We start from the raw sequence: 14,333 nt of genomic DNA, 5'->3' as shown, positions 1-14,333 counted from the left end.
CTGCTCCCCGAGGGTGGTTATTCGGTGTGTCTATCGCCGGGTATCGCAGCCGCCGGCAGATCGATACTGATCCTGTCGTGCAGCGAGAAGGGAAGGGTGAGCCGTCGTTTCCTGCCACGCGCCTGCTGGGAGTTTGAGTCCCCTCCCGGAGCTCGTCACCCGTGTCCTCCGCGCCAGCCTCGGGGGCGAGCGGCCTTTCCCCAAACGCTGGCTGGAAATTTCCAGTGGCTCACAACAGTCCCGAAACAAAAAGCAGCTGCTGGCCCCCCTCCGGCGCTGCATTTCGGGATACAGAGCTCCTGGCAGACACGCCACGCTCTGCTTCACCGACTGAATTTTAAGCCACTAAGTAAAGTGCTGCACTATGTTTATTGGAGGGGCTGATATTAACTGCGTGTCCAAAATTAGGTGTGTCCATCCTGCAGCGATGGGAAAACATGGGTTTTCCTCTCTAAGATTACTATAAATAAGTATATAGGGTGTAGAAACCACATTGCAAATGTTTAACCTTCTGTAGTTGAGGATGAGCTGAGGTAAATAAATGTGCATCAGGGGTACGCGAAGGGAGGGTGAATCCGTCCTTGCGACGGATTTTGTCCCAAATCCTTCCTTAAATCCAGCTCTCACTTAATGCCTACTGGCTGCTGCTGGCTAGGTAAGCGGTCAACTGAGTTTATCTTTTTTATCCCCTAAATACTTTATTATTTAATCCCCTAAATACTATTTATTTTGTTTCTACCCTCCCTTTGTTGTTCTTTTGTTGTTCTTTTTCTCCTGTCTTTCATGGGGTGACTTCTAGGCTTCAGACTGCCGCGTCTGCAGTCCCCATGGCACAGCAGGGCACAAACTGGTAGCTAAGGGTCTGGGTTTGCTCTGCGAAATTGTCCCCTTGAGAAGGGACAAGGCACGAAACTGGTACAGTCGCAGCAAGTGCCACGGGGCTGGGTGTGCCCAGATCTGGAGTTCACAACTTCATGAGGGTTTTTTTTTTTCTCAGGACTCGGGTGTTTCGTGGAAACTGGAATTTTTACCTCCAACCGAAACGCGGGTTTCAGTAAGATGCGATGGGGCAAAGCGATACGTGCCGAGCGTGGGGAATGTGGGGCAAAACTCAAAGCAGAACAAGCACTGAGCAGAAAGAAGTATCTTTGCCCGATTATGTGATTGCCATTAATGCACTCTAATGAAGCAGGCTGGAGCCCCGTCCTCCGAACACCCATCTTCTCCTGCCAAACCACATTTAAAGTCTCCAGCTGCCATACAGGTGCCCAGATACATTTCTATTTTATTTTTTCATACCTCCTTTTTAGCTGAAATCAATCCTGCCCCTCCCAATGCAGGATTACTTCCTATAATGCATTACCTGATCAGCCTTTCGTAACATTTACCCAGCTGATGTGGCTTTCACCAGCTCTCTTGGGCAATACTCAGAAAGCCAGAGAGGTTTTTAGTCTGGCTGCTCTTCCTGATGCTTAGCAGAAATGGTCCCCGGCTTGCTTTAATTTTATTGCCACTTAGGCATCCTTCATTGCGCCGGCCTAAATAATTCATCTCCTTTTTTTTTTTTTTTTTTTTTGCTGCTGTGTGTGTACTTTGCAGTCCATTGTTACTCCTCAACTATTTCTTAACGAAGCTGCGCATATTTCACCATCTTAAATACAGGTTTCCACAGTTTTGGTCGTGGAGGGATGTTTTATGGGTGGGCTATTGAAGGCTACACTATAAAATTAACCAGCAGTGTAATACCTCAAGTATAAAATTAAAACCAGGGTCAATGACTGTGTAAATGGCCACACATCACTACGTCTGGCAGCAAAAGACCCTGCTGCTGTCACAGCATCCATTAACTCATTTTTCAGGGGATGCTACGACCTTTAATGCCTTTAAGCGTTAAGGCTTCGGAGGCCGTAAGCAACCTGTGGGATGGACTTTGGAAACCCTGTTTTAACAACTCATCGTGATCCACTCCTGCCAAATTACAGATCGCTCTTGCTCTGCGTTTAATTAATTTCATTAATGAGATCCTCTGAACGACACTAGGATCAGCCTGTCAGCCCTGTCTTAGGCGCCGCCTCTGAAATCCCAGAGAATTGATTCATTTTTCTTCCCTGCCATTTGTAAAGTGAAATCTGTGTTTGCAATCGATTACTGCTGCTTCTTCCAAGCAATATTTTCCCAAGAAATACCTGTATTTGGGTTTACTTGCCAAGGAAATCAAGGCATTGCTACACATTTTCCCAAATAAAAACTTCTTGTTTTGTTTTCTGCTCTGTTTAGTATCTTCTTCTCTGCCCTGCTGGTATTTATAGCTTCGGCTAAACTAGTGTTAGCTTTATTTTGTTAATGCAGAGAGAGTTTTCTTCAAATCTTCAATGAGACTGTTAAACAGAACCAGGTATACCATCTTTCTTTGGTGTTTCATAAACTTGCTGTTTCAGGGCAGATTATTTTTAACTGGAAGGATCTAAGTTACCATTTTTTATCTGAATAAGTAACCAGACAAATCCTGTTAAAAATTGGCTTTATATATATATGTCTTAAGGAAAGATCCATGTCTCTTTGAACACCATATAAACATATTTATAACTTTAGACTTTCCATTAAACTGCATTTTTTGGCTAAAAAGGATAGACTACAGTTGTACCCATTTTTCAGAGTGGTTAAATACATAGTAATATTTGTGCCATTCCTTTACATTTTACTTATGTTGGCAAATCGCAACTAATGCTTTTTTTTTTTTTTAATGAGTACTTGTACACTTGGGGTTTTTTTGCCAAGTTGGGCAAAACAGGCACTCAGTTAAATTATGTATACAGAATTTTATTTATTAGCTAATTAAAGCACTCTTAAATGTGATGAATACGTAAGAGGGGAAGTAACCTTATCCAAAGCTCCTCTACATTTGAAATGATTAAACAAAGGAATTGTTCTGGATAATGAAGGAACTGAGCTGATGGTTCCAAATATGTGAAGGCATCGGTAAGTGAAAACAGGTAGATGTTGTCATTTCACACGCTCTTTCTTACCTTCCTGCTGCGTCAACCTTCATCGCTCTCCCAGGTTCTAACCAATTATTTGCTGAGCTAAACTCGTGGGCCAGAAGACTGTTACAGAAGTGTTCTCTATGCATCTGTTGAGGGTGCTCCTGTGAGTAAAACCCAAGGTCAAATTTACAAGCCCTGGTCGGCTGAAATGCTCAGTTTGACTTTTCCAAAAAGTTCACCACTGCTGGTTTCTCTCAATTTACATCACCTGAAAAGATTATGCCTTTAAATCAACCGCAGATTTTTTTTCCCCCGTGATATTAAATACATCTGGTTTAAAAAGAAAGATGTGTTCAAATACAAGTCACTCTAAAAGCACAAAATAAATCCTGTGCTCTTCGGCCAGATTCGCATCTTCAACTCTCAAATTAGATCTCCAGCTGATCTAATTTGAATGAATGTTAAGTGCTACTTGGGGAACAGCTCCATGAAGGGCTTTACTGTAATCCTCTGCTTCCAAGAACCGTAAGCCAATTGGTACTTGTCCTTCGTGACTGCAGGTTATAGCCACCCATGTCCAAGATCAGATGCTCTCTTGGTACCTCCCTTTTGTGGAAATGCCACCAAGCAGGAGCGATTTCCGTGCTGTATTCTTGGAGAACCTTTATATTGCATTAGAAAAGTACCCAGGCCTGATAAACGGGGGTAGGGACTGCAAATGCTGGTTGGATGAGCAAAGAGAAAACTGACAACCCATTTAAGTTTAATTTTTACAGGTTTATGAAAAACTTTTTTCATAAACATGCTTATGAGAAGAAAGCAGCAAAGATTGACTTTCTTTCCCCAGCTACTGTCAAGTACGTTGGTTGGTCAATGCATTCAGTCCAGGTTGATGATGAATCCAGTAGACGTATATGTGCTCATTTGTGCTGCGGTTTTGGGTCTTCCGAGGTTGCCAGACGATCAGATTCATCTTCACACTATAAAGATACAAACCTGCAAGTAATGGGACGAATTAAGCAAAAGCAGATGATTAACTTGTCATATGTTGATTCCACTTGATGAGCGACAGCTGTGGAATAGTTATCCTGCAGCCTTATCCATGGGCCAGATGTTTGCATCATTAAACGTTTGAAATTTAATCCAGTGCGGGGGCAGTGGGGAGGTCCAAAATAAAAGCACGCTGGCGTCCTGGGAGACTGAAATCCAGCCTGTGGGGGTCTGTAGACTGCAGAATAGCCATAAGCAGAATAGGCTGGTCAGTGTCTGAGCAGCGTCCAGAGATGGGAGAGGAGCAGAGCCCACGCGGGGAGGGGGTACCGCCGTGTCTGCCGAGCTCTGTGCTACTACACCCTACTACAACTCTTCCAACGCCGGAGCTAAAGCTTGGTCAAATTTCTGATGCTGTTGCTGGCAGCATAGACGTGGTCTTCAGCTTCGAAAAGCTCATGTTACTGCCATATTTTGTTGGCAGCCTCCATTTTGAGACTGCTGATAAAGAAACCAGTTACAAGGTATTTTAACGTTATCTGTTCAGATTGGACTGAGACGTCTGCCTCTCATTCAACTTACATAGCCAGTGAGTCTTTGGATCAGAATAAACCTAGGGTGGATGTTAAGTTTGAAATGAAAACCTGTATCTTTGGACCATCCGGTGGTCTTTAGGCCGTGACTCTTGACAACGGGCTCTGCCAAGTGAAGCCTGTCACATCAAGGGAAACATCTCGCTCTGCAGCTGGCTAAGGCTGGCAGAGAGCATGAGAAGACTACTCCTGTGGTGTAGATAAGCAGGCTTGGGCTCAAAAATCTGAAAACATGACCTATGAAGAAAGAACAGAAAAATTTGGGTTGTTTAGTCTAAAGCAGCCTGAGGGGTAGCAGAGATGGGAAGCAACGAACGTGGCTTTTGGGGTCACTGCCAGTCCTGCTTCTACAGGCTGTGTTATTTGCAGGGAGATGTAGGGAACGCTTCTGCTTGATGAAACTTGGAATAAAGTAAAATCCATTTTACTTTTTGTGAATGTCAGATCGAGCTCGTAGCAACGCTTTTACAGACGTATTGCAAGCCCTTAGGGGAAAAAATACATGGCAGCCACTCATACTATAGAATTAGACCAGTTGCAGCCTCTATATGATCAGTTTTAAACAGCCCTGGACTCTAAATTGGGTAGAAGTCTTCAGGAGTGGGACGTACGCTGAGACTACAGTGCTAAGGGGAGTTTAGCACTGGAACAAATAGTTTTTTCTAGGGTATACTTGGCTGAGGTTAGTCACAAGGATGGTCTTTGGTCATGGGCATAGACAGGGTGTTGTGTCGGTCTACGCATGTGTCTTTATTTGCCAGTTTTGTTGGATACATGGGACTAAGGGATACACAGGCAAAGCATTCAGTGGATTTAGAGATCTGCTTCTTTCCATTAATTATTGTGCAGTGAAATATACACTGTGTGCTAAGGGCTAAAGCGGGTTAGAGAACAGAGTGGAATGTTAGTCTTAAACGAGAAGTGAAATACAGATTCTCCTTTGACCTGTTCATTAACTGCCTTCGGGTGAGCAAGTCTTTCACAGCAAAATGTGCTTGCTATCTGGAGACATATTTGTTTTAGCCATTACCCCCATTATTTGAGTTTTAGCAGCCATAAAAGAATTGATATTTCAGCACAAGATGACGTTCTTCCTATCTGTATTTTGCTGTGACTCTGGAGCTGATAATAGTGTCATAGTGTCTATGATTGTTCCATGACTAGTTAGGAAAATGCCTGCACTTAAATTTAATTTTAAGGGAGCTGTTTGGCAGCTTTCTGTTGAATTACCGTAGTTACTACAGCAAGAGCTACCTCCTACCTCTCTGCAAGCAAACATCGATGGGTTTCCTGCTGATTAAGTCAACAGTAAAACTGGGAATGAACTGTTGATTGATTTGGATTCAGCAAACAAGGAAAAACAGATTTGCAGGTCCTCAGCTAGCAGGAATGAGGGCCCAGCTTTTCAAGGCAGCTGAGCTGATCTGCAATGGAAGGGGCTACATAGCTCCTTCCTCTTCCCTTGCACCAGCCTTGGCATTCATCTGGTTCCAAAGTGTAGCAGAAACATATCCTGAATAGAAAACGATGTTTTTTCTCCCTAAACTGGCTCACTGTGGGGTCAGGTAAGTGCCAGAGCTGGTGTAAGGGAGGAGGAAGATATGGTGGAGGGCGAAGGGAGGTATGTCCCTTCCAGAGGCAGTGATGCTTAATTGCACTATAAAATCACACCCTCCATTCGTCTCAGCTGATTGCAGAGGAGTTGTGTGGAAACTACGTCAACTGGGATATGGCCCCAATTAATTAGGAAATGTTTTCTAAGGTAAAGCACGTTGGAAGGAGAAAGCCCGGTGGTTTTTTTACTGAATGGAACTGCAGGCTGTTGCGTGCTTACAGCGGCACTGCTCGCTGGCTCCCTGCTAGGCTGACTGCACTCAAATGTGCATCAGGGGATTCTGCTGCAACAGCTTTGTTGCTTTATTTACATCTTCAGATGCCACGGAAGATGTTGGGATGTGTCCTGTCCAGTTTTTTCCCCTCTACATTCTGTGTTCATGAGGGAGATGGGATCAGGTGAGCCCAGGACATAACTCCTGCTTTGAAGTCAGCAGTCAGTCTGCTGTAGGCATCCGTGGGAGAGATTTCACTTCTAGCATGACTGTAAAGTTTTGGAAGACTCATGATTTCTGGCGCTAAACTGAACTAAACAAAGTCCTGTTCAAGTCTGTTAGGAGAAAAAACACCCTTACGCTTGTTCTCAAGATACAACCTCGAAAAGTAATTCCCCACTTCTAATTTCTATGCTGAATTCTTGCCATGTAGTTACCCTTATATATTTAGGACTCTTTATCTCCGTAGTTTAACCTTTCAAACAGGTAAATGCAGCTAAATGTGTGGTGATGGATTTTTTTTTTTTTTTTTTTTTTAGAATTAGTCCCAGCATCGTGACTTTTCCATCATGTCAGAACCCATCACGCTCAATGTTGGAGGAAAACTCTATACCACCTCTCTGTCCACCCTGACTAGCTTTCCAGACTCCATGCTGGGGGCCATGTTTAGCGGGAAGATCCCAACCAAGAAAGACAGCCAAGGCAACTGCTTTATTGACAGAGATGGCAAAATCTTCCGCTATATCCTGAACTTCTTACGAACTTCTCACTTGGACCTCCCTGAAGACTTTCAAGAAATGGGCTTACTTCGACGGGAGGTAGATTTCTATCAAATTCAACCACTGATTGACGCCTTGCAGGAGAAGGAGGTGGAGCTTTCTAAAGCGGAGAAGAATGCCATGCTCAACATCACCCTCGATCAGAAGACGCAGACTGTTCACTTCACCGTCCGGGAAGCACCCCAGATCTACAGCTTGTCTTCCTCCAACATGGAAGTGTTCAGTGCTCATATCTTCTCCACGTCATGTCTGTTCCTGAAGCTTCTCGGTTCCAAACTTTACTATTGCTTCAACGGAAACCTCTCTTCAATATCCAGCTACCTGCAGGACCCCAACCATTTGACCTTGGATTGGGTTGCAAGTGTGGAAGGCCTTCCCGAAGAGGAGTACACCAGGCAGAACTTAAAGAGACTCTGGGTGGTGCCAGATAATAAGCAAATCAATAGTTTCCAGGTGTTTGTGGAAGAAGTGCTAAAAATAGCCATGAGTGATGGTTTCTGCATAGATTCTTCTCATCCACATACTTCAGATTTCATGAATAATAAGATTATTCGCCTAATTCGGTACAAGTAGGAATGGCTGTTTATTATGGTGCCAGCATGGAGATAACACAGGTTAAGTGTTTCCCTTTAAAACACACTTACAGCCTAATTCAGAATCATGCTTACCTGGATTAAGAGTCACTAACAGGGAGATGATTTTCCTTTAATGTATTTACCAATACGACCTTTCAGAATATGTCCATATTCTAGACGGAAGGAATATTGTCTAACACCTGAATTAAGGATCGGTTCTGTCTCTGCCTCCACCTCTGACCTGCCATACAATTGTGGAGAAAATCACGTAACTTCTGTCCTTACATTTTCCAGTTGGAAAATGGGCGTGATCCTTAACCTATATTGCCAGGGTGATGTGAGGGTTCAGTAATCACGGTTTGGAAGGTAGCTGGAGATCAGATGCAGTGAAAGATGCCACGGAGCTGCAAGAACAGCAGACAGCCCGGGGGGCGCGTTTTCCATGTCTTGCCATATCACCTGTGCAGAGCATCCAAGAAGCCTTGGATCCACAGAGGGGAAGCCTCCCCACACGCACGCACTCAATATAGCTGTAAAGGATGGTGCAAACTGCAAATGAGTACAGATCCTGTCTGTTTGGGTTCAACAAAGGATTTCTGTCACCATCTGAAGCTGATGGTTTTTTTCTGAACCCTGTGAGGAAGCCCCTGCTCTGTTCTGCTTTCAGGAGGGCGTGTTTGAATGATGTGACTGGCACGGGGAATGACCAAGGAACCCATAGCAGAGAGAATGATGTTCTTACAGACTGAGAAGATTGTGGCTGGTGGGGGAACTTTGCTTTGGATGCTCTTAAACCTTTACTTATACATTCCAAAGGCATCCAAGACAACTAGTCCTTTTCTTTCTCTTACAATCTTCTATTTGTCTGGAGGATGCTGCTGAAACTTTCTGAGGCGGAGACAGATTTGGGGGCAGAGGCCCCCAAATATCTTCTAAACGTTTGAGCCTCTTCTGCCTGGACATGGCCTTCTTTTGGGCACGTCTCCCTTCAGCAGTGCCTGGAGTGCATGGGATGCTCTCTGGGTAGGATGGATTCCATCTGAAAAGACAACATTCCCATCAGGTTACGCCTAGTGTTTTTCATTACAAAAACAGAGGCTCGCTTTTCCTATCCTGGTGCATTGAGCCATATTTTTTACATCACTGTGAAATGGTCAGATGACTAAGCTAGCATTTTACCCGCTTGCTTGGCTTTAGTGTCAGATTGTCAGAGGAAAGGCAGTGGGAAACCAGAGGTGATGACAATGGTCAAGCTCTTTCCTACAAGCCCGGTCTGTGCTATAATGAAGATCATAATCCACTACCTGCACGTTAGCTCTAAACATCATTTGTGCCACATTCAAGGTGGTTCATTCTCAGCTAATTATGTTTAAAAATATCTTAGCTGTCTTTCCCTAACCAGATTGCTACATGTGCATGAGAGACCCTCTGGAACATTTCCCGTTATCTCTAATGAGATAGAAGGGAAAATGCAACAACCAAGTTCTGCATTTAGAATTTCAGTGCTTCCAAAAGTTCTTAGCACAGGGCTGCAAAGCTCAGTATGCTCATGTTCTTGTTTCCCAAAGTAACTAGCCCGTCGTTACATTAAGCTGACCTGTGAACAAGCATAAAGAAGCATTTTGTTCCTGTTGTAAAATACAGCGAGGTAAATAAATTTCTACTGTCCCAAGCTGTAATTGCATGAACAACACAAATCAGCATGCTGATGGTAAAAATGCACATTCTGCAGCTATTGGCAGCCCGTAACAAACCACTTCCCCTGTCTGACTTGGTGCTAAACCAGCATGATATACGTGGGACCACGTTGTTAGGAAGCACTGACTGTGCTTGAAGCCCTCAGAGCCATTAAACCTGGCAAGTTTTGTGAATTTTGAGGAGTATAAACAGGATTTTGTGGCTAAATTCCAACCTGAGTCACCATGTTCTTCTAGTTTTAGTTGCATTAGGAGGAACTTTTTTTCCCCCATCCCTGTCCTGAATTATAAAGCAGGAATAATCTGTTCCAGGGGTTGCTGCATGCCACTGATAAAGCAAAGCAACTCCTGTGTGAATCTTATTTCTGACATGAGTTTGCCAGCCAGTTGGACATTCACAGTGATGATCTATGCAGGTAATATGATTATGATCTGTAAAAATACCATACAGGAACCCTCTTTCACCAAATCTATGCCTTGAAACAGATACGTCTCTGCTGGATTTATGCTAACAGAGCTTTTGGGGGCTGTTGGCAGTATTTCTTTTTAGCCCACGCCCTTGAGAGTAGATTTTAAATGATCTGTAATGGGAGTTCTTGTATGTCAGGATTAAAATAATACTTATCTGTAGTAATTTGTTTCCTGTCAGCTTGAATTTCTCCAAGGGCAAGAGCAGTGGACTTAAATCTCATCTGGAAGGGGGAAGAAGTCTGATCTACGCCCTTTAGAGCTCTGGATCGGTACTGCTCCATTCAGTTTCAGCAAAATAAAACTATTCCCTGGGAGAGTTGAATCATTACTGCATTTTCTGGTGAAAGGCATGTTAAGAGGAGTCCCCAGAAGCACTATGCATAGCTTAATCTAGAGCATTTACTCTTCCCCTTTGCCCTCATCCCCTTTTCTTTTCTTTGGACTGTAGCAGCACCCACACTAAAAGCAGTTACACAGTTTCTTAACAGTCTAAACAAGAAATGAAGAGTCCCCCACCCTGGCCTGGACAGTAACTGGGGTAATTCTGCTGACATGGAAATATGGGTCTGAATCCCCACAGAGCGAGGAGAGAACTGAACCTGGGTCTTCTCCTGGAGTTATTTAACCCATCTGCCTATTACGCAAAAGATGGACCACTTGAATACACATTTATCTGTGCTTGGGTAACTAAATCAGGCAAAGGTACAGCTGGCCACAAATCTTTGTCATTTATTAGTATGCAGAGAGATGCAAAATATCACTCTTCTATATGCAAAGAGATGCAAAATTTCTAACAAGTATAAAGACATGAGTGAAGACAGGCTTTGGGAGGAATAGAAAAAGTTGAGGTACCTCTAAATTGCTAAGGAGAATAAACATCTTTAAGCAGGAGATACTATTTATAATGCCACAGTCGTTCTGCATGCTAATCCAGTACGTGAAATAAGCGGTAAGTGAATCACTTGCGACTGCAGTCAAACATATGTTACACAAACGCAGTAGCTATTTCAAACTACACACTAAGCTAAATTCATAGCTGCTCCGTAATTTTGCAGTCTGTGAGTTACGTTATAATGCCTGTTTATAGGAATGTTCTCTCTCCAAAACATTTGTTCCCTTTTTATCTGGCTGGCTTTTGTTTACCTTCTTTTTCTGAGCCCTAGAGGTGTAACTTGTTTTTGTTTACCAGTCAACAGCACTGATGATTCTTCTTCTCAGGAGTTTTCCTGAATTAAAGTGAACATAAACAAAGCCATATTAAGGTCAGCGCAACCCCATCGCTAGTCATGAAAAGCACTTGGCATTTATTAGCAGTAACGTCTAAAAATTATTTCACTGTTGAGTGGAATATTCACTCTCAGAACAAACTAATTTTTTTCCTGGAAGGGCCCGAGAACAAGGAAAGGATCTAGTGAGGTTTTTTCCCTTGAAGTCTGAAGGGTGCTTGCTTCCACATCTCGGTGCGTAACTCCTGTTCCGATTCTGCCATACGCCTGCCTCCCTCAACACCTTCATGCACAGAATGAGGCTAAAAGTCCTGCACTTTTTTTTAAATGGCCTAAACGCTGAGAGCGCCACTGAATAGAGCGATCAATAGTGTTAGAGCAGAAAAATACCAGAGTTAGGGCAGATGATAAATAAGTTATTAGCTGTAGTCTAATGGCATTTTCGGATATGGGCATGTGCATAGCACAGTGGGATTTCTTATATGACGAAAAGATTATTATGAAGCATCTCAGTGGAGCCCAGAAGGAATCACTCATGGATTTCTCTTATGTGTTTTTAGGCTTGATAGCTCTTAAATATCTCACAATGTCCAGTTATAATGAAGGGACTGAAACCATACATAAATACTAAGACATCTTTAGTTCATCAGCTGTTGTTAAAGGTCATTAGGAGTCAGTGAGAGGAGTGTTTGTTGCTGCAGGTGATGGTAGGGAAATAAAAGAAACACGTGTAAAAAGTTAGACCTGGAAGAATTCACATGTTAACAAGAAATCCAGGATTTAGAAGGGAGAGACTAAAGAATCTTGATGTGTTCAGGAAAAAAACCCAGCAAGATAACAATGGAGTCAAAGATTTTGCTACGGAAGGAGGCTGTGATTAGAATGACTCACTGGTCCTTTCCAGTTTTAATCTCCTATTACGGAACTTAAATATCGGTCATGCCAAGAGTTACGCTAGTAACTCGTCAGGAGCAGACAGCTTTGCTTCAATTTGCACGTGCTTTACAGCACCAAACACATGCACTGCTGTAGTTACCCCTGTTTTAACTGGGTTGCCGAGTATAAATTGCTGCATGAGTTCGCTGGCAGTAAATACCCGCAATCAATCAGATTTATTCCCACTCTAGGAAAGGCTGGTGGGGTCCATATGTAAGGTTGATGGGAGTGATAAATATTGCCTTCAGCCTGTGCCATAGACTGTGGAAAATAAACCTAGAATCTTCTGATACTTCACAGATAAATGGAGAAGTTACGAAGAAGACGCCTTTGAGGAGTTTCATTTTCATCCCACCCCTTTGAATTTGGTGTCACTGCTCAAAATTTCAATATATTTTGAAATATTTAACTGCCATTCTGTAATGACTCCCATATCCACACACTGATGGACACAAACATGCAGGGTACAAGCAGTGCTAATATGTGGCCCTCCCCGTAAAAGTCTCATATGTGAATTAGTACAGGCAGTCATGTAGATATTCTGTGTGAGGGCTGGATCGAGCATAAATATGCAGATCATGCTCCCAGATTCACTTGGAAATAACACAAGGGATGGTTTCCCTATGAATTCAGAAAAAAAAGGAGCTATAGGGGAGGGCTGTATGGAACAATTCCTTTTCTCTTCCTCCTCTTGCCATTCCCCTCCCTGTTATTTTCTTGTTCCTACTCCTAACTGTAGGATTTTCCCGTTGATCAGAATTTGATCCTCAATTCACTAAAAGCCACGCTTTTGAATGAATACTATTTGGAAAGTGTCAAAAGATGTTTTTTATTTCTGACCACTTTCATAGAGAGCCTGTAGGGCTATCGCATTTAAAAATCTGGTTGCATTTCTCTGCCTGTAACTCTTTTGTGAACTAATATGTATTTTAGAAAACAGTAAATAAAATGTGAATGAAGCTCTGCCTGACATACATTTCTTGAGAGAAAAGCATGCAACAATGTTTGCTGAATCTATAGCTTTTCCTCTCTCTAAGGATTTTAAACAGTGCATCCCCGTGGCTGAGAATTTGCTCCCCCAAAATGTGCAGTTTTAGAAAACTTGGATGAAGAAGCCTTCCTAAATAATCAAAACCATTTAAAATGCATTAGCTCATTTATGTTTCAAACGTTTATAAACAGAGGATTCATTTCTCCAGTGAAAACCCTTCTAAACCCTAATGCTTTACCGCTGTTGAACTTGTCTCTAGTCCCCAAGTTTGAACCGACCATAATATATTGCTGCTGTACAGGAAAAAATAAGTTTCACGTATTATCTATATGATTTCATGCAGCCCCTACAAGGTACTATTCCCAGATAGATGAAGGTTTGTTGTAAGGAAGTGAAAGGGCATCAGCCTTGCATGCATCCACCCTCCAGGCTGGTAATTTCTTCCAGGTATTAAAAAAATTGAGCTTGTTCTCTGAAAGAGCACTTTATACCTGGAAGCTAACTCAGATCCCAGTGACACCGGTTGGAAATGGCACCTCCCTGGAGCAGAGCTAAGCTGGTGTAATTCAAAGTGGCTTCTGCCCGATGCCAGGCAGCTGTTGGCATGAGAGCTGCCATAAATTCCCCCACGCTCTTCCCCCAACATTAACTCCCCCACAGACACCATGTTTCTGGGCATGTGGGGGGGACGCTGGTCTCTGTCCCGGATCAACAGGGTTAAGCCTGTGCCGATGGTGAGTGGTGTGGTGGGCTCCCCGGCACCCTGCCCGGCATCGCAGAGGGGATGCAAAGGAGCATCCAGATCCAGGGTGAGCCAGAGCCCTCCATCTCTTTAACCGTATCCCAGGGACAGGGGAGTCTCCTGGAAGAAGCAATGGCTGACGTTGAGCCCTGTAGGAACAGCATTTCTCAGCTCTAGTAAATGGAGAGAAGGAGCATGAAGGGATGGAGTTGGGGCTGCGCTCAGGTGATGCCAACCCTGTGTGAGACCAGTAATGATGAACATGGAACTGGTACCACAGCCTTTCCCCTCCTCACTGAGATGCTGGACACCAGGAGCAGCCCAAGCCCAGGCTGCTGCAAGTACAGCCCCGCAGCGGCCTCACGCCACCCAACCCAACCCCGCATCACCCAGGCCCAGCACTGCCTAACTCCGTATGTGGTCCCAGTAACCCCACACCACCCTGGATCGCCACCCACCCAGCCCCGCTGGTGGCCCCACACCACCCGACACCATACCTGGTCCCACAACCACCGAGGAG

General features: G+C 43.7%; 2 protein-coding genes across 2 annotated transcripts in view; both read left to right on the top strand.

Moving 5' to 3' along the window:
• The first annotated feature begins 1,160 nt into the window (after positions 1-1,160).
• KCTD21 (potassium channel tetramerization domain containing 21) lies at positions 1,161-8,433 on the top strand. Its single transcript, XM_009286137.2, has 2 exons — positions 1,161-1,264; positions 6,936-8,433. The coding sequence occupies exon 2, from the start codon at positions 6,966-6,968 to the stop codon at positions 7,746-7,748; it is 783 nt and encodes a 260-aa protein (XP_009284412.1). The 5' UTR covers positions 1,161-1,264; positions 6,936-6,965; the 3' UTR covers positions 7,749-8,433.
• A 5,303-nt stretch (positions 8,434-13,736) lies between these two features.
• Positions 13,737-14,333, top strand: part of ALG8 (ALG8, alpha-1,3-glucosyltransferase) — a 15,047-nt gene continuing 14,450 nt past the window's right edge. The window contains exon 1 of the mRNA XM_009286135.2: positions 13,737-13,805. Coding sequence (XP_009284410.2) covers positions 13,737-13,805 — 69 coding nt within the window. The remainder of the gene's footprint in view (positions 13,806-14,333) is intronic.

Source organism: Aptenodytes forsteri, unplaced genomic scaffold (assembly GCF_000699145.1).
Source record: "Aptenodytes forsteri isolate BGI_AS27 unplaced genomic scaffold, ASM69914v1 Scaffold231, whole genome shotgun sequence".
NCBI lineage: Eukaryota > Metazoa > Chordata > Aves > Sphenisciformes > Spheniscidae > Aptenodytes > Aptenodytes forsteri.
This window is presented reverse-complemented; position numbering and strand designations above follow the sequence as displayed.